This window comes from Periophthalmus magnuspinnatus, chromosome 4 (genome assembly GCF_009829125.3).
Source record: "Periophthalmus magnuspinnatus isolate fPerMag1 chromosome 4, fPerMag1.2.pri, whole genome shotgun sequence".
Taxonomy (NCBI): domain Eukaryota; kingdom Metazoa; phylum Chordata; class Actinopteri; order Gobiiformes; family Gobiidae; genus Periophthalmus; species Periophthalmus magnuspinnatus.
The window spans coordinates 16,921,858-16,939,757 of NC_047129.1; the positions used below are offsets into that span (position 1 = coordinate 16,921,858).

At 41.8% G+C, this 17,900-nt stretch overlaps 4 protein-coding genes across 5 annotated transcripts in view; 1 reads left to right on the forward strand and 3 right to left on the reverse strand.

Annotated features, from left to right (window-relative positions):
* The window catches only part of LOC117369581 (1-phosphatidylinositol 4,5-bisphosphate phosphodiesterase gamma-1-like), a 40,348-nt gene extending 34,030 nt beyond the window's left edge, over positions 1-6,318 (reverse strand). Inside the window, exon 1 of one of the 2 annotated variants that reach the window (XM_033964849.2) lies at positions 5,421-6,312. In XM_033964849.2, coding sequence (XP_033820740.1) covers positions 5,421-5,697 — 277 coding nt within the window. In that variant the 5' untranslated portion in view covers positions 5,698-6,312. Of the gene's footprint in view, positions 1-5,420 lie in introns of both variants that reach the window. The other variant, XM_033964850.2, reaches the window with a different exon arrangement.
* Positions 6,319-7,262: 944 nt separating this feature from the next.
* Positions 7,263-11,936, reverse strand: naprt (nicotinate phosphoribosyltransferase). The gene is made up of 13 exons (XM_033964851.2): positions 11,608-11,936; positions 10,994-11,121; positions 10,842-10,924; positions 10,614-10,744; positions 10,323-10,438; positions 10,028-10,218; positions 9,199-9,339; positions 9,018-9,102; positions 8,860-8,940; positions 8,686-8,788; positions 8,454-8,608; positions 8,101-8,208; positions 7,263-7,758 (listed from the first exon to the last, which is right to left on the reverse strand). Exons 1-13 carry the CDS (start codon positions 11,846-11,848, stop codon positions 7,669-7,671), a joined length of 1,653 nt encoding a protein of 550 aa, XP_033820742.1. The 5' UTR covers positions 11,849-11,936; the 3' UTR covers positions 7,263-7,668.
* Positions 11,937-12,430: 494 nt separating this feature from the next.
* Positions 12,431-14,350, reverse strand: c4h8orf82 (chromosome 4 C8orf82 homolog). Its single transcript, XM_033965112.2, has 3 exons — positions 13,786-14,350; positions 13,665-13,713; positions 12,431-13,053 (listed from the first exon to the last, which is right to left on the reverse strand). The coding sequence occupies exons 1-3, from the start codon at positions 13,945-13,947 to the stop codon at positions 12,575-12,577; spliced, it is 690 nt and encodes a 229-aa protein (XP_033821003.1). The 5' UTR covers positions 13,948-14,350; the 3' UTR covers positions 12,431-12,574.
* Positions 14,351-14,770: 420 nt separating this feature from the next.
* si:ch211-191a24.4 (uncharacterized protein LOC100150331 homolog) lies at positions 14,771-17,699 on the forward strand. Its single transcript, XM_033965108.2, has 3 exons — positions 14,771-14,868; positions 15,645-15,769; positions 16,796-17,699. The coding sequence occupies exons 1-3, from the start codon at positions 14,771-14,773 to the stop codon at positions 17,452-17,454; spliced, it is 882 nt and encodes a 293-aa protein (XP_033820999.1). The 3' UTR covers positions 17,455-17,699.
* The last annotated feature ends 201 nt before the right edge of the window (positions 17,700-17,900 follow it).

Genomic DNA, 17,900 nt, shown 5'->3' on the forward strand with positions numbered 1-17,900 from the left:
AGTATCAAACAACAGATATGAAACGAAGAGGGAAAGACCAACCGATATATCTTTTGGCCGATATCTGGCCTTTTTAGCGTATCAGCTGTCGACTTTAAATCTCCAGCACAAACCGATATTTTGTTTTGGTCGATCTGCTGCCTTAAAATACACGCAAAGATTTATTTTAACATGTTAATACCAAGAAACGTGACTGCACAGCTCTATTATAGGTTTGCAGTAAAATAGGCTTCGGGTGAGTTTGTAGTAAATTTGAAATTACACAAACTGGGAAAAATAATCCAAATCAGCCCCACATATTGGCCAATCTGGTTTCTAAATAATTGGTATCGGCATTGGCTATGAAAAAATATATCGGTCGATTTCTAAAACGTACCAACAGAAATTCACAATTTTCACTTTATAACTTTATTTGTATGTTTAAATTTTGCAGATCTTCAAAACATTCCAGCATATTTTAATAATAATCTGCCCAACTATTATTCAAATCTAGCAGTAGTCATTAAAGATCCGCCAATATGTTTTTTTTTTTTTTTCATGGCCAATCGATAACAACTGGTTAGCATCCAGAGAAATAAGCCGATAAGATCTGCCGATATTTTTTGGATCAATTTTGATAATTTACCCAAAATTATGTGTCGTATTTTCCGGATTATAAGTGGCCCTGTTTTTTATAGTTTGGCCAAGGGTGCGACTTATACTCTGGTGCAATTTATACGCTGGAAAATATGGTAATTTAAATTTACTCCAAAGTTTAAGGCTGATAGTTGATATGCTAAAAAGTCCAAATATCAGTCCAACATATCAGCGTATCTCTAGTCATTCTTGAGTTGTATATAATAAAGAAAAACTATGCATCCGAAACAAAACAACAGAAGATTTAGTGTGAACAAAGGCCAACAATAAAAAACAAGTTTGAATAACACATGGCAGACAGGGGAGAAACTCTATCAGGGACGTGTTCGTGGAGCACGCAGACACTGTAACAAATCCTCCCCATAGGCCTCAGAATCCAGGACACGCTTAAACAATAGACTCCACACCCCAGACAGGCAAAAACGGTCCAACCTGGCAACCCAGAGCCAAACGCCTAACGTGCTACATTTAGTCATAACCGCACCATTGCCATTTGACTGTGGTGGTACAGTGAGAGGAGTTAGTGAGGCGGGACGCAGGACAGGGAGGCTGCGTGGGGAAAGGCTGGAGCTACATGTGTGGATGGGGGTGGGTGTACTTTACTATGGGAGGAGAGGGGTCACTGGGGCATAGTACTAGGTGAGAAGTAAAGCCTCATTTTTGCTAGAGCTTGTTTTTTTTAAACTGTAGTAATAGTTATAGCTATATAGCAATACAGAGTTGTCATTCACATTGGCCGTTGTTGTATATGGGTTTGGTAGTTAACAGTGGTGGAAGGTAATAAAGTACAAGTAGTAAAGTACTGTACTTAAGTCAGATTTTAATTTTAGTTTTACTTTGCTAAATTTGAGAGCAGTATCTGTACTTTCTACACCACTACATTTTTGAACTGGACTGAAAAGTAAAAAGTACTTTTCATATGTTTTGAGGGATTATTTTTACCATGTTCGTGGAAACATCCTGACCAAAGTTTAAGAGTTCAAGCTTCAAACAAAAATAAATACACAAAATTTATAAGAAAAATTAAGAAATTGATTTGTATTGTTACTGTGACCAAAATATGTGCAATTTTTTTTATCTTTATCACTACATTTAACACTTAAAATGCACTCAAATTAACAACACTAATGTGATTACAGGCACTTTAATACTTGAGTAACTTTTTATTTCTGTACCTGTACTTTTACTTAAGTAACAAAACTGAGTACTTCCACCACTGGCAGAGTGCAGCTATGTCTTTGTGACATTAACTGCTGTTTGAAGAGTTCAGAGTTTGGGGACTGAATTTGAAAAAACAAAACAAAAATCAAACCCAAAACAAAACATAGTCTCTACAGTTTGTGACCAGATTAAAAAGTTTATATATTTGTTTGTTCATAAGAACATAAAGTCAAAAAGTAGTCATGCCCATCCCCAGTATAATCCATCACTTGTTTTAAAAAAAAATCCAGAGAATATATGTTTGCATAATCATAACTAGCAAAGATGCCAAGTTGCAGCTATGCTCACCAGGCCAGGCCAGACCAGACCAGACTACTGGGATTGGTTCTGATCCATGCAGCCATTTCCAGTACATAAATATGTTTTCTGCTGCAAAGTAATTTAAAAGCCTTTTGAGTTACAAACTTTAGTTAGATCCCAACATGTTTTCACATTGTATTTTGTAGTTTAATTACTGTCCCAGACTTTTTCGAATATAAACAACTGATCCGACTAAACCTGGTTTAACTCCACAGGATTTTAGCCATAATCTCTCATAATATAGAGCTTCTATCAGTGCAGTGTAGAATTATATTATATATTATTAAATATAATATTATATATACACATTGCAACCATACACTGTATACACAAATCGACATAGCTAACCTGCTAGCCGTCGCATTCCAAATAGGAAGTGAGCATGGACACAGTTACGGCTCCATCGACTCATTTTCTATTGAAAAACTGTGTCCAATCTCTCTGTAACTGCTGCTGTCAGACTCGTCATTTTGGTCTTAAAATGTTCGTATTAGCTTTCTTCTCGCTATTTTGTCCGTAAATCAAGATATAAACCTTAATAACAAACAAATCATGTGCCTTCTTTCCCACTAGCGTTAGCAACAGGTTTGATTGACAGTGTTGCTAAGCGCCCACTTCCTGCTAAACTAGCAATGTGGGCGGCAAGGGGTGTTTCCTTCAACAGCCTTGCTCCAGATTGGCTCTTTGGTTGCTATGATACTCATGGTCAGAATTCCAAATATGGAACTCGGCTCCAAATTATAACTGTTAGCTCTGATGAGCTTCATTTGACTGGAGCCAAATGCTGTGGGTGACGTCACACTCACTTACTCCACTTCTTTATACAGTCCGTGGTTGCGACACAAACATTAAAATACTTCATATACACTCTGAACTACTACAGGACCTTATCTTACCTCACTGTGTACATTTTGTATTTGTCCATTTCACAACTCACAGCACTGGCAGAGCTTATGTTAGGCTTTGTCATATTCTGACTCACTATTGCTGTTCACCTACAAAGTTATATTACTGAATAACTTCTTACATCTTGGCCTGTCATGATAACACATTTTGAAGTGTGATATCTTACTCAAGTAAATATAAATGATAAAACAATAACACTGAAACCAAAGCATAAAGCAGGATACCTTCTACAGCTCAAACCTCATTGTAGAACAGAAAAATAAACAAAATCTTCTCACTAGCGCAAAGAAAAAGTCCCCACAATAAATATTGACCCCCAAAACTTCTTGTTCCATAGATCATGTATTGAACGATAAGTTGATATAGGAATTGTCATGACAGGGCTACTTACAGGTTAGGGGTTAGGGTTAGGGCTAGGATTAAGGTTAGGTTTAGGGTTACGATTACTGTTAGGGGCTAGGATTACGGTTTGGGGCTGAGGGTTAGGGTTAGCGGCAAGGGTTAGAGGCTAGGGTCCATAAGGATTAGAGTTAATGGCTAGGGTTAGGTTTAGGTTTAGAGTTAGGTGCTAAGCTTAGGGCAGGGGGCTAGAGTTAGGATTAGGGGACAGGTTTAGGGTTAGGGGCTAGATTTAGGATTAGGGGCTAAGGTTAGGTTTAGGGTTAGGGGCTAGGCCTAGAGTTAGGGTTAGGGTAGGGTACAGTAAGGGAAAGTGAAGGAGAATACATGTTCAAAGGAAGCCTAGTTCTGTTCCCTTTCTCTGCTTAAGTCATTATTGTAAGTATTTCCCAAACAAGGAGCAATACCCGAGAGATTTCAGCACACAAATCAGATTTCATTTGTTCAATTGACCACTGCAACTTTAAGCTTACATTCTTATGATCTGGAACAGTGCATAAGGGCAAATCCAGTTCCTAAGTCAACAGAGATAAGAAATGAATTGGCCTATTTTGAATAGTGACAGTGAAGGCACAACCTGTTTTGTTTCTGCATAACCAAGCTGCTACTCGAACTGGCTTGAGCTGTCATTTCTGCATCTAATTATAAAAGATACAACATTATTCAGTCTGAAAAGTGGTCAATTCAAATAGTAATTGGTTAATAACAGGCTAATAACACTTACAATATAGGTTATTTCTATGTGGATCAAGATAAATAGCCAACTGTCAGCAGGGGTGTCACCAGGAAGGGGGGCAAAGGGGCTGTTGTCCCGGGCCCCAGGGTTTTAGGGGCTCAGAATTGGACCCTGTTAATATTAATTTATATTTGAGGGCGGTCCATAGGTTTCTTGCCCTGGGCCCCCAAATGTCTTGCAAAGAGCCTAGTTGTCAGTATAGGCTAAGAATTTAGAAATAATACTGACGTTTGTCCAATCTAGGCCTTTATGTTATCATGGGTCAGATTGGTGCTACTTTAAATGCACAAGGAACCCATGGCAAAGTAATATGTGTATTATTATTAGTAGTAGTATTTCTCATAGTCTCCAAATATGCTATGGTTGTATATAAGGGGAAGTGGTGGAATGTAACTAAGTAAAAGTAATGAAGTACTGTACTTAAGTAAAAAAAATAAAATAAAAATAGGTATCCATACTTCACTTAAATACATTTAACAGTGGATACGTTTTAGTTTTACTCCACTACATTTGAGAGCAGTATCTGTACTTTCTACTCTGCTACATTTTTTTAACAGGACTGAAAAGTAAAAGTATTTTTTTTATTATTATATTGTATGAGACCTGCTGAAAAGGTGAAATACTTTTACTTTTTCCTCTTTAAGTACATTGTTAAACGGGCATTTTAATACTTTGCTTAGTAGATTTTTTCATGCGATACTTTTACTGTAGCACTTTTTTGCTCCAGTATCTGTACTTTTACTTTACTTTAGCACTGACTGTGGGTAAGATATGACATGAGGAAAGGTGCCAACTTGGCCACCACTTTTGTTTATTTTTATTGGTTATTCTTGCAGAGGCCAGTGAGTTGTATAGACACAAACATGGGGTTTATTCGTAGAGGCTCGTCTTAAATGTAAAATCACTCATTTTCTCCCTCTATAATTGTCTGAGACCTGCTGAAAAGGTAAAATACTTTTACTTTTTAAGTACATTTTTCTTTTACTTTAAGTAGATTTTTACTTTAAGTAGATTTTTTTTCAAGTGATACTTTTACTTTAGCTTTTTTTTTTTTGCTCCAGTATCTGTACTTTTACTTTACTTTATGGGTAAGATATGACATGAGGAAAGGTGCCAACTGTTGTTTATTCTTCTTGGTTATCATTGTAGGGGCCAGTGAGGTGTATGGACACAAACATGGGGTTTATTTGTAGATGCTCAATTTAAATGTAAAATCACTCACTTTCTCCTTCTATTTTGTCTGGGTTCCGGCTCCACACAATCTGTCTCGTGTCCTGCTTGATCTGGAAAGTCCTCCTCTCAGGGCGCTGAGACTTCTTCTGGTAGAAGAGGGTCATGACTGTGCCCATCTCCAGACTATGGAGGATGCGGGAGCCAGCCTCAGTCCAGTCCAGCATCCTGGAGGCCATGAGCGGACACGCAGATCCACCAGCCGCCCCTGTGGCCCCGGTCTCCTCTGCACAGCCGTTCAGACAGTTACTGAACCTGGCAGCGCACATCCTCAGCGCATAGCTGGCACGGGACCGTAAGAGCTAATCTGGGAGTCAAAATGAGACCAATCTAACGCAGGATAATCCAAGCAGTTTGGCACTTATGAATAAAACACACAGTAAAAGACATGGCTGGGCTGTGGTCCTCTGAAGGGGGAGTTATCCTTTCCAGATGCTTCAGTCTCATCACAGCTGGACTCAGGTTTCCACCCTCAGTCCACGACAGCACGAGCAGAGCGTATCCAAAACTACACCAGCAGCGCTCATCCGGCCACAGAACACACAGACAAATCCTATTCTAGTCCAAAAGCCTCCACCAAGACGCCAGGTTATGTAATGACTCTACGGACAGAGCCCTGAACGCAGCAGCGCGGAGGAGAGGCGCGCGGGTGAGTGCTCCCCGGGGCCGAGGCGAGAAGCCACTGAGCTCCCATCAGACAAATCATTCTGTCCAGCGACACACGAGCTCCTCAGCGCATTACAGCGCACAGGGACAGCGAGCTTTGTCCTGCGCAGTCTCGTGTCTGGGGCGAAGCAGCTCGGAGCCAGGCGGTGCTCAGTCCGGCCGCAGAGTCTCCCTCTCCCCTCTCCTCCTCCACAGCTCTGCGCGTCTCTCCCTCAACCCCAGCGCCACAGGTCTTGAGAGGAAATTAGGGCTAGGAGACCGGAAAAGCTTGATCAGATTTTTTTCTTCCCAGTGCTGGCAGTAGAACGAGGGGAGACGAGGGGAGAAAGGGAGAATGGGAAAAGAGCGACCTCCAGTGGAACCCGAGGACACTGCTCCATCTGCACACAGAGACAATGGGCCTCATTCATCAAGGTTTTCTTAGTAAATGATCGTAATTTCCACTTTAAGAAGATGCTGAGAGAACTGTGCACCCTGTTCACGACGCGTCCCCCACCAGCCACATTTTGGCCTGATTCATTAACCCCACAACATTTATTTACATTTAATTTACAATAAAGTGTACATGCATTTAGTAAGAAACACCTTCTAAACTTCCATATATGGCCAAAGGGGGGTGGAGGGGGTTCAGGGGGATGCTGGGAGTCCAGCACTGGACCGTTTGAGCTGAGACAGACAGAGACTGCGTCCATCAAGTCTGTTCGACCAAATAGACCACATGCTCCACAAAACTCCTCATGTTATTGGATCAATAGTAAGATTATTTTTAGGAAATTATTTAAGAGAATATATAACTTACAATCGTGGAGGAATTCTATTTTTTTTCCTGCATAATCATAGTAATTCTCAAGCAGCTCTTGTTTGTAGGATTTGTTCTTCCAGAAGAACATTTTCAGTTAAGAAAACATTTTGTGAAAGGCAAAAATATTTGTAGGAAGGCTTCATGAATGAGGATCAGTAAGTAAGTTTGTGGAAAAATGTACTTTTCATTGTATTTATCTGACAATTAAACTTGAACAATATATTAAAAATAAAACCATTTACCCTTACTTACTATACTAATCCATTAATATGATCAATAATATTTTAAAGTACTTGAGCACATATTTTTACTCCTTTACACACAGATTTGTATCTGTGTCCCAAACCAGAATAACCACCAGTGACTCCAGGACCAAGATCATGTTTAATATTTTCATGAAGGAATTTACAATACAAAACACAGTAAACTCAGATGAATGCAGTGAGGGTCAGTTTGCTCAGTTTGTTCAGCAGATTGTGCTCATCTTGTGGATTGCAGAATTTGATGTTAATTGGTTCCAAGTCAATTAATAGCCACGATTTTTTTAACTGGATAATTATTACACTATTAAAAATTGTTAGTAGCAGACACAACCCTGGTCAAACACAATACTGTTTTAAAATATTGAGGCGTATAGAAACTGAGGTAAGTTTAGATTAATTATGAACAAATTAACAAACGCTTTAATTCCTACATGTTAGTATGCAGAAAATGGCACATTCTTAAGGCACATTAGATAAAAACAACCACAACACAGACACAGACATAATATTCAGTTGGATAAAAGAAAGCTGCTGCTGTTGGTAGTGATGCCTCTTCTAAATTCACACACCAGCTTGTGGAGTTTCTCTGACACAGCCACCTGAGGAAAACACAATGTTAATCTGGTTTTCTGTGTGAACAGGAGGTGGTATAGAGGAGGTGCAGAGGAGGGGGAGTTGAAGAGGAAGGTGGTAGAGAGGAGGAGGAGGGACAGAGGAGGTGGAGGGACAGAGGAGGTGACACAGACAAGGAGGTACAGAAGAGGAGGCGGTATAGAAGAGGTGCAGAAGAAAAGGAGGTACAGAGGAGGGAGGTACTCGCAAGGAGGTACAGAAGAGACGATACAGAGTAGGTGCAGAGGCGAATGTGATACAGAGGAGGTGGTGCAGAGGAGGTGGTGCAGAGGAGGTGGTGCAGAGGAGGTGGTGCAGAGGAGACTCACTGTGTACACGTCTGGGTCCTGCAGTCTCTTGTGTTTAGGGTCAAGCATCTGAAGAGAGCTCTGGGCTTTTGCTCGTGTTTCTTTAGCGTTACACACAGGGTACGTGATCTGCACAAACACATCAGAGCTGTGAGATTCATCAGATTCAGGCATTTATAATCGTCAATGGTCAGCTCGGGTCTTTTTAATCAAGACGTCTACTGTACTTCTATATCGAAATCTTTAATTAGACCAGATATAATCAATCAGAAATGTGATTCTTTTTTGTCTCAACGCTCAGCCTTACATCATCATTTGTCAGTGGCTCAACAATTATTATTATTAAGTGTGAACAGTTAGTAGTAAATGATCACCTGTCCTTTGGTGAAGACTTCTTGGCGTAGACAGGTGACCTGAGCAGGAGTAACACAGCGGGAGGCGTCCTCTTCTCTGAGGTAGTAGTGAAAAGGATGTCCAGCTTTAGGAGGGGGCTCCACTGCCAGACAAACCACATCCAGGAAAGGATGGCCTGCAGAGGTGGAGACATTATAGTCAGTGTTATTACCCCAAAAAGAGAACACATCCTCTCCAGTATCCTCTCCATACCGTCTGTCTCCAGCAGGCGGTACACAGCCTTCTTCCCCGGCACTGTGCTCTTCTCTGGGTCCTCGCTGACCTTCATCTTGGGACTCCCTCTAACCTCCACCAGCTAGATTTCAGAATATTACAAATTTATTACAACTTGTTAATTAAAAATAATTTTATTTTAAGCTAAAATACCTTGTATACACAACCCAATGATGGTTGCTTTGTGCATGTTACTAGATGTGTTCCAACACCAACTGCATCAATCTCATTCTCCTGCAGTAAAAGTGTTTCAGTAACTCAAAAGTAATGGAGAAAATCATCCGGTGTTATAATCTCTAATACCATAATACCTTCTTGTTGAGCTCAGACATGGTGCTCTCTGAGAAGCTGTTTGTCCCAACAATAATTAATGAATCAAACGTGGAAACTGAAAAACTAAACAAAAACAAAAGATGCTTAAAACCCACATTCTGGTTTCAAAGTGTACAGTAGGTTTGTAAAATCAGTGTTGGACATACACAGGTCACTCACTGCTGACTGCAGAGTTTGAAGACATGCCGCACCTCCAGCGACTGCCTGCAGAGGTCGCCACTGTCCAAGCGCACTCCCACAGGCCTGTAGCCCAGCTCAGACAAAGCCAAGGCCACAGCGCAAAAGTTCAGAATGCCACTACTGCAAAAAAGAATAAGACAAAAGTATGTTTATAAACCACCTGCCAGTCCTCATCAGCTGCTAGAAGACAAAGGGACAAAGAGAAAAAACCCAAACAAACCCAAATAACTGGTCACATGGTAAATGGTCACATTTTTATAAAGCAGTTTTCCACCTTCAAGTCACTCAAAGCGCTTTACATCAAGGAACCACTCACCCACTCACACACACATTCATACACCTGGAGTTGTGTTTTGTTTCATTCACATATGTATGAGTAACACTTTATTATTACTCTGTTTACATCTCCAAAGCTCAAAATGCTCCGTTCCACCTTGTGATTTCATCTAGTGTTAATTTTCAAGTTAACAGCTCCTTTTACCTTTAGTTCAATAGAGATTAGCAATACCGGAGCTGAAATCATTCAAATGATTCTAGTAAAGGTGTATGGAGTTTAAAAACACAGTGGAGCACTTCCTGTATCACCACCTGACATCACAAGATAGAACAGAGTGTTTTCAGCCAAATTATGCAGAATTTGTGTGTTAAACATGTGTGAATGAAACAAAGCACAACTCCAAGTATGTTTATTATGAGGAAACAACATTTAAACATAGATTAGAAAATAGTGTAATATGGCCCCTTTAACAAGAGTGATAAATAGAAAGGGAATTTATTTTAACTATATCACTCTGCTAGCCCTACTGACCCGGCAACACTGTAGCTGTCGATCACAGGCAGAAAGTTGTGGGGGTAGGCGATGGCGTAGGTGAGAAATGCGGCCAGTTCCCCCTCACAGATCTTCCCAGCTTCAGCTCCGAGCAGCACACAAACACGACTCAGTAAGCCTTTGGTCAATGAGATCAGGTCAACTTGGTCTCCACTGGCTGCATTTAGCGTCTAGAAATTGTCACAAAAATCAACTAAAATCCTGTTGCTTGGAATGAAGATGTGTAATATTCATCAGTTTTATTAGCACTATGTCAAGCCAAACAGAAACCCACCTGAGGCCACACCTCCTCCAAAGAAGTGAACGAGGTAACATAGGAGTGTGCCATGGTCCCTACTACAGGGATCCCAAACAGGAAGCCCGCCTGAACATTACTGGTCATATCAAAACCTAAAAGAAACACAGTCAATATAAGTGACAAAGATAATAATAAATACATTTAAATACATTAGCAGAAGCTTGACTGCCAATCTGCAACTACAGGCCCTCCAACCATCGCTCACACATATGTGTGCTCAGGCCAAGGGAAGTGTCTTGCCCAAGGACACATAATGATGATGCTTGCCTCCAATGTAACTGTATCTGGAGGCAGTGAGTCCTCCGTCTGGTCCTTGGGCCCGACGCAGTCCCATCTCCAACAGACTCCTGCTGGGGCCGGCAGCTAAGCGAAACCGAGCAGCGTTACTGCAAACAAGACTAGAAACACACACACACTGTGAACAGTAGCAACAGAGCCAAACTCACAGTATAATTACATCTGTATGAACTGTAACGGTTTATATCATATTTTTACCTGGCATAGTTGACAAGGCAGAGCAAACTGGTCTCCAGCAGTTGGACCACAGCCAGAGGACCTGACACTTCTATCACAGGGACCTGCAGATGTGAAAGTTAAACCAAGGCCCATCACAGACTGAGGACGTTTGACATTTATTCTGAACCTACCCGGGCAAAGACCACCGTCCCCTCTGCCACAGAGCGCACAGTGACACCAGAGCAGTCCAAGCCCCTCAGGAAGGTGAAGAAGGCGGGGTCAGTGGTGGGGGGCAGGACGGAGCGCAGGAACTCCACATCTGGAAACAGATAAAACCATCACAGCTGGAGCGTGTCCACTGAATAATTACACATGAGTTTGTAAAATAGAATGTGGTGCATGAACATGTCCCAGAGTCATCACAACCAATGTAACTGACACTAATCTAATAAGTGCGCACTCACGGCCAGACCCAACGTCCTGTCCTGGGACAAAGAGGGGGGGGGGGGGGGGGATGTGGGTGTGGATGTGTGTGTGGGGGCGTGTGTGGGTGTGTGTGTGGGGGTGGGTGTGTGTGTGTGTGAAGCGCGCGCGCGTGTGTGGTCTCTGGTCCTATAAGAAGCATAAGTCTCTTTATATGCTAAAGTTCATGTATCTCAAAAGGGCACGGAGGTCCTCGCGCTGAGGGAGTTGCGCAACAGTGCGCGATCACGTGACCATGCTGAGGTTTAAACTGCGCTTTCAAAAAGAACTGACTTCAGTACAAAGAGAAACATCTTTTATAAACATCAACACAGCAGCTCACCTTTGTCTGTGTAGTGAAAACTCTGAAGGAACAACAGACAGTCCTGAAGCCCCGCGAACAGCGAGAAGCCTCCTCCAAACGGATTGTCCCGGAAAAAGAGCTCAAACACGGCGGGCTCCTGGTGTCGGCCCGCTCGCCAGTACGCGTACGCCATCGTGAACTGATACAGGTCGGTGAGCAGCGGAGGAACCCGCTCCCGGATAGAGCGCTCCACGCGTGCGTCACCCTGTCCCGCTGCCATGTTTACTGCTCCTGACCTCCGTGCGCAGTGAGGCCCCCGGTGCAGCCTCAGAGCAGCCTCAGAGCAGTCTGGGACTTGCAGTCCTTCAACAGAGCCTCCTGTGGATCAGGAATGAAGGCGGACCGTGGCCGTTTAAAGCCCAACTACTTTCACAACGTCACAGATGCCCATTGTAAACAAAAAGGAAACTAAATGGGCCCTATTCAAAAGTTTAATTCGGCCTGTACCTACATGTACTATTTTAAATAGGCTCTATTCAACAGAGGACTCTGTCAGCAACAACCAACCCCACAAAACACAATAAGACATCCACCACCCGTTAGCCATGGATATGTACTGTATTGTTATTGTTTCATACTACTACTACTACTCCTAGTGCTACTACTACTAATAATAGTAATCATCATCATAACCATAAACATAATAGGCTTCATCAGAATCATACCACATCATGTGTAGTAATTTCATTCACATCCCTTAATATCTCCACCACTCCACAGCTGTTTGTTCACTTCGAGTCATTTGCAGTCCGATCTTCAACATACAATTTTGGGAATCTAATTTAACAGTAGAAAGAACAGTAACAGTAATTTTAGTTTTTATTTTAATCTTAATCCAGGTAAATCCCAGAGAGTAATTACAATGAGCAAACACAATCTTTATACAGATTTGTAAAATATGATCTGTTTTATATCACCATATTTGGCCACACAGGACAACATGACCCTATCCAACGCCTCCATGCTGACCACAGCCATCCTCTCCAGACGGGAAGTGTCCTGCAAGCTCATTGGTCAGTTCATGCCTTTTACCGCCCCATATAAAGTGTGACGGTTGTCCAGACTGGCTCTCATCTGTTGCATAAACAAAGTTGGTGCTTAGTTCTATGGCCAGAGCTGAACGGACCAGTCCCACCCCCCCCGTCCTGTCTGAGCAGGGGTGGTACACCCGTCCAGTGCCTGGGTGCATGTACAGAGCCTCAGGGCGGAATGCGGCTGTGAGTTTGTCCGCCCCTCCACAGTAGGACAGAGCCTCTGTTTCTGAGTGTCCTCCCTGTATGAGATGAGTGAACACAATAGGACGGTCATCACACCTCACGAAGTTTCTCTCCCGGCCACACGGGGACACAAACGGGAAGTCCTCCTCATAACGTCCACTCTGATTCAACCGCAGCCGAGTGAAGAAGAAAACCAGGAACTGTTTATCTGTGCACAGAAGAACATGCCAAAGTCATGTGAACATGCTAGAGCAGACATGGGCAAACTACGGCCAGGGGGCCACACACGGATCTTTGGGTTTATTAATCCGGCCCGCCGAACATGACCAAATTATATTAAAATAGGTAAGGGTGAACCTTGTTCAATTTACCGTTTCAACAAGTTGTTGATCTTTTGTCACTTGATAAAACTGAATGAGTTTTTCTGCTGTGTTTATTTAAATTAATCTTAATAAATTAATTATACATTTAATCAATGCATTTGGCCTGGTCCCTCTGTCAAATTTTAGAACCCATTGTGGCCCGTGTGTCAAAAAGTTTACCCATCCCTGTGCTACAATCAGAAGAACATGTCAGTCATGTGAATATGTAAGTATTCTTATTGGGCTTATATTTCATAATTAACTCCGTTACATAATAAGTTACTTTTACAGCAGCAGCTGCTCAGGGTTGGCCTGTATATATGCGACTGTCCATCTACATGTCATTGTCCATCTACGTCTGTGGCCTCTTCCACCACTACAGCACAGCGGGTAAAGTGTCTTGGCCGAGGACACAGCATCAATGATCAGAGCTTGAAAGCAACTAACAATATTTTACCTTTGAAACAGGTGACAAAGTTCTTCACTTTGGTGTCATCAAGAAAAAGCTGAAAAAGGACAAGATGATGATGAAAAAGAGAAATGTTCTGGTGCGCTCTTGTGCGCGCTACGAGCCTCACCTGTCCCTGGTGGTCGATGTAGTAGAAGTACTCCCTGATGCGCGGCTCTGGGCTCTGGCCCTGGGTGTACACAGCGGGGCTCCGGGAGGCGCTGTGGCCGGAGCACAGGCAGCGCACAGCGGACACTGTCCCGCAGCGCACAGCCACGGTGCGGAGGAACATTTCTGTGCAGTCTGGACTCTGCTTGTACTGTGTAATGTTTACATCTTGAGAGCACCCGGAAGCGCTTTAGTGCACGCACTGTGGTTCATTCACTGCTGCCCCCGTGTGGACATTTTGAAAAATGACACTGAAGGCCTTATATTGAGTAGACAAAATAAAAAGTGAACACGGCCTTTAAACTGACTAACTACAACAACTGAAGGGATTTGAAGATCTCTTTGCGGGGGAATATTATCTCCTCGTGAATAGAACAAGCGCATTCCTCTGGGGCACAGCAACAGACACTCACTTCAGGCTAAATGCCAAATGTGCCATAAACAACACTGACAGAGGCGTCTCTGGACCCACACAAAGCTCCCATTCTGCGCAGAGAAACTACATCCCACAGCGGGTGAAGAGACACTCCACAGCTCCCCTGATCCAGGCCCAGATCCCTCTCACCTGAGGACTGCCCCTTCCTCTCCCTTCCTCTTCCTCCCCTCTTCCTCTGCTGTGGAGGATGTGGGTGCGGTTTGTTTTTGTTCTACCTGTTGAAAGATTCTACTCAACAATGTCTGGATTTTAGGAGCAGTCTCGAAACCACTTCACAGTAAGTTGTATCGTTTCGCTGAGGAACTTTTTCACGGTGCATTTTGTTGTAAAGTGCTTCCTTCAGAAAGTTTGGATACGTTTGGCGCCGGTCCTTGTGCGTAATGGCGTCGGTTTTACGCACAGTATCAGCCAGAACAGAGAATGACATAATAATAAGTTGAATAGGCTTAAACAAAGGGTGAATGCCAGAGAAGTTTAAAATCCGCTATGACCTTGATTCTGTTTCTAGATTATGAGCAATCAGCCGCGCTCCAACCGAGGACACCGGGACAGAAACGGAGACGGGCGATACTCCAGGGAGCACGAGGACAGACGCTCATCACCAGACAGGTGTGTGGTTAAAGTGCAGGCCCGTGCTCTGAACAATACAATATTTCATTAAGTCTCAAAGTTCTAATATTTGTTTATAGCTTTTGTAGTTGTATCATTATGTGAATGATTTGACATGAATTAAAATTAAATAAGTTCTGAATTATTATTATTATTATTATTATTATTATTATTATTATTATTATTATTATTATTATTAGTAGTAGTAGTAGTAGTAGTAGTATATTTAAATTTTTATTGTTATTATTTGTATTTATTTATTTTTATTTTGAGTCCAAATTTGTGTTTTAATACTATGTAACCTACTTTGGGCTCTTTATTTTTATTTATATCACCTGTCACCTTTCTATGCTATAACTCTGAATACTAATTCTGAGTAAGTGTATTCTGGTACAGTTACATTGCAGTACTTGATTGCACAATTTTTGATTCAAACTGCACAAAATTAATGAGAAAAAACATAAACCTCTGCTCTTGTGAGGTGTGATTTTTCCTTCTGTAATTTGTGATAAGGAAAAACAGACCAAACAGTGAAACAAACAAAGCGGTTTATAACCCCATTTTGCGTCTTTACAATATAATTTAAATGTGATGTGTAAAATGATTCAGTATTCAGAACGCAGTAGTCTGATTGGACTATGAATCAGAATACGTTAAGTACTCAGTATTCTGTAACTAAATACATTTTCAAGTATTTGTCCCATCACTGGCTATAACTTAGTTAATTTAACTTATTTAACCATTATTTTGGTTTCCATGGTTTCTGTATTGTGTAGATCTTCCTCTCAACCTCCTCACTACACCAGAGAAGCTGCCCACTCCTCTAGAAATGGCCGGGATGTCCCAAGAGTGGAGCACCGTGAATCTGACTCCAAATGCACCCACATGTGCTCCAGGAGAGGTGGGACCAAACAGCACTCATTATACAGCTGTATATCCACGGAGAGTGATGTCAGTGAGAGGACTTTGGTTTCAGTCTTTACTCCTTCCTCTTTCGGAGAACACGCTGGACAAACCGGTTTTCTGTTCACCGCTTTTTTTCGAGTTAGGCTAATCTGACCTTGTTATTGGAAAAAGCTATAACCTGTATTCTACACAGATCAGATCAATGGATTAATGACCCTATGCCATCTCAATTCACCTTAAGAATACTTGATTTAAACAGCACTTGTCTATTAAGCCATAACACAAATCAGTGCAGTTTATTTACTTTGTTTACTTACATATGTGTGTGGTTTAGTTATAGATCTACTTTGATTGTCCTCGTCTTATCTTTTGTGATACCAACTGCTATTCCAACAATGCCATATCTCACTGTCTGTCAGGATTAATTGGTTAATAAGTAATAAGATCATAATCATAAAAATGCAAACATGTTAACTGCGATAACTTTATGAGCAAAATAAATCATTTCAACTGAATCTACACTCAGAAAGTAAGCACAAAAGTAAAGTGTTTCCCCCTATTGTTTATTGCATATTAACTTCACATAATCACTGCTTTTTATGTGTTTATTTTCAATTTAACTTTATATTTACGTAAAGGTGCTCTTTTTGTTTGTGTTTGGAAAACTTAATCGTTCAGAAAGTTTGATTTCATAAAGCTGGTCACAAAAATGAATGGAGACTTAACGTATTGGATGTGAATCAAAGTGAACTATGGATTTCACTGTTGTTTAGTCATTGTGTGAATAATCCTGAATACTCTTTGAAACTAAAATTGTTAATACAAAAAATCATATCACAACATCCAAATGAAGTACTTACCTTTTTGTAGTTCTTATATTTTAGTCCAATAGCTCGAAAATAAGAACGACAAAAGTAGTTCTGTTGAAATTTAACCTAAAGTGATATGAAATGAGTGCAAAAGTATATTTGTAGTGTGCTGTATTTTTTCACATTCAGCTTGAAAATGTTTCTATTCTTAGGCATTGTCCTCATTTGTGCCGTCCTGACCAATGCACTGGTGCTGATCTGCGTGGTGGCGGCACACATGGTGACCTCGGGCATGTCCGCTGCAGCTGGGTTGGGCGGTTTCGACATAAACTCCAACTTTAACCTGCAGGGCACTGAGCTTCAGAAGGTGCGAGAGCTGGACATGCAGTACAGCCAGATGAGGGCGCCAGGCATCTACGGAGGCATCTCGTTCAGTTTGACCTTTGGTGTCATCAGTCTCCTGTTTGTAGTATCAGGGAATAAACCGGCTCACTTAATGTCCCGAAAGCTACTAGTCGGAGCGTTATTTTTCCAAGCTATTGGAGCAGTACTCTACATCGTCGCTGTTGGATTGTTTTTGCATTTTATTATAAGGGTGAATTCAACAGACATATGCCAGCAGCGAGAGCGGATCTACGCTCGGAGTGGGTACACCTGGATGAACTGTGATGTGAGCGGGGCAGATGCAGCAGTGGCTTTGTTTGGGCTCATCACGGCTATTCTGTACATAGTTGGGACAGTGCTCACATTTAAGACAATCAGAGCAGTCAGGCACTACCAGAAGGAGAGGAGAGCGAGGCACATGGACAGAAACGAGGCCCGCTCCCAGCCACACAGCGCCCCCCTCAGGGCCAAAACCACCTCTGTATAAAGGCTCTGGTTTGATCACATGGCAGGTTTATACTTTGATATTTGTGAAATTTCAGTTTTAATTTTTAGTCTTTTAAAAAAGTTTTAGAACTTTTTATTAACTTTTTGTATGAATATAAAGTTATTTGCGAAGGGTTGATGTGAAGGGTTAATAAGACAAAACTTTTTTTAACTTGATTTTGTTTTGTTGCCTTGGATAATAAATGATTCAAATACACAAATAAAAGTACCGTAATAAGTAATACTATATTTTGTCCTCCTCAGTCATATTTTTGTCATTCCTTGAACAGCAGGTAGGGGGCTCTGTCTGGTCACTAACTTTATCCCCCTCCAGAGGCTTCCTGCAGCCATGACCTCACTGTGCGTCCCCTCTGCTCTGGGACAAAGGGCCACACATGCACAAAGACACAGCAGTGATGGAACTGTTGAGTCGAGACATAATCACCA

Bases quoted from the DNA above. Each gene is read 5' to 3' on its own strand.
- naprt (XM_033964851.2), bottom strand. From the start codon at position 11,848: ATGGCAGCGGGACAGGGTGACGCACGCGTGGAGCGCTCTATCCGGGAG. The intron at 11,122-11,607 runs GTGAGCTGCTGT...ATCTGTTTCCAG, and splicing joins TTTTCACTACACAGACAAAG to ATGTGGAGTTCCTGCGCTCC. The intron at 10,219-10,322 runs GTGGGTTTCTGT...GACAATTTCTAG, and splicing joins TGGAGGAGGTGTGGCCTCAG to ACGCTAAATGCAGCCAGTGG.
- c4h8orf82 (XM_033965112.2), bottom strand. From the start codon at position 13,947: ATGTTCCTCCGCACCGTGGCTGTGCGCTGCGGGACAGTGTCCGCTGTG. The intron at 13,714-13,785 runs GTGAGGCTCGTA...GTCCTTTTTCAG, and splicing joins ACATCGACCACCAGGGACAG to CTTTTTCTTGATGACACCAA. The intron at 13,054-13,664 runs GTAAAATATTGT...TTCTGTGCACAG, and splicing joins CTTTGTCACCTGTTTCAAAG to ATAAACAGTTCCTGGTTTTC.
- si:ch211-191a24.4 (XM_033965108.2), top strand. From the start codon at position 14,771: ATGAGCAATCAGCCGCGCTCCAACCGAGGACACCGGGACAGAAACGGA. The intron at 14,869-15,644 runs GTGTGTGGTTAA...TGTATTGTGTAG, and splicing joins AGACGCTCATCACCAGACAG to ATCTTCCTCTCAACCTCCTC. The intron at 15,770-16,795 runs GTGGGACCAAAC...TTCTATTCTTAG, and splicing joins CCACATGTGCTCCAGGAGAG to GCATTGTCCTCATTTGTGCC.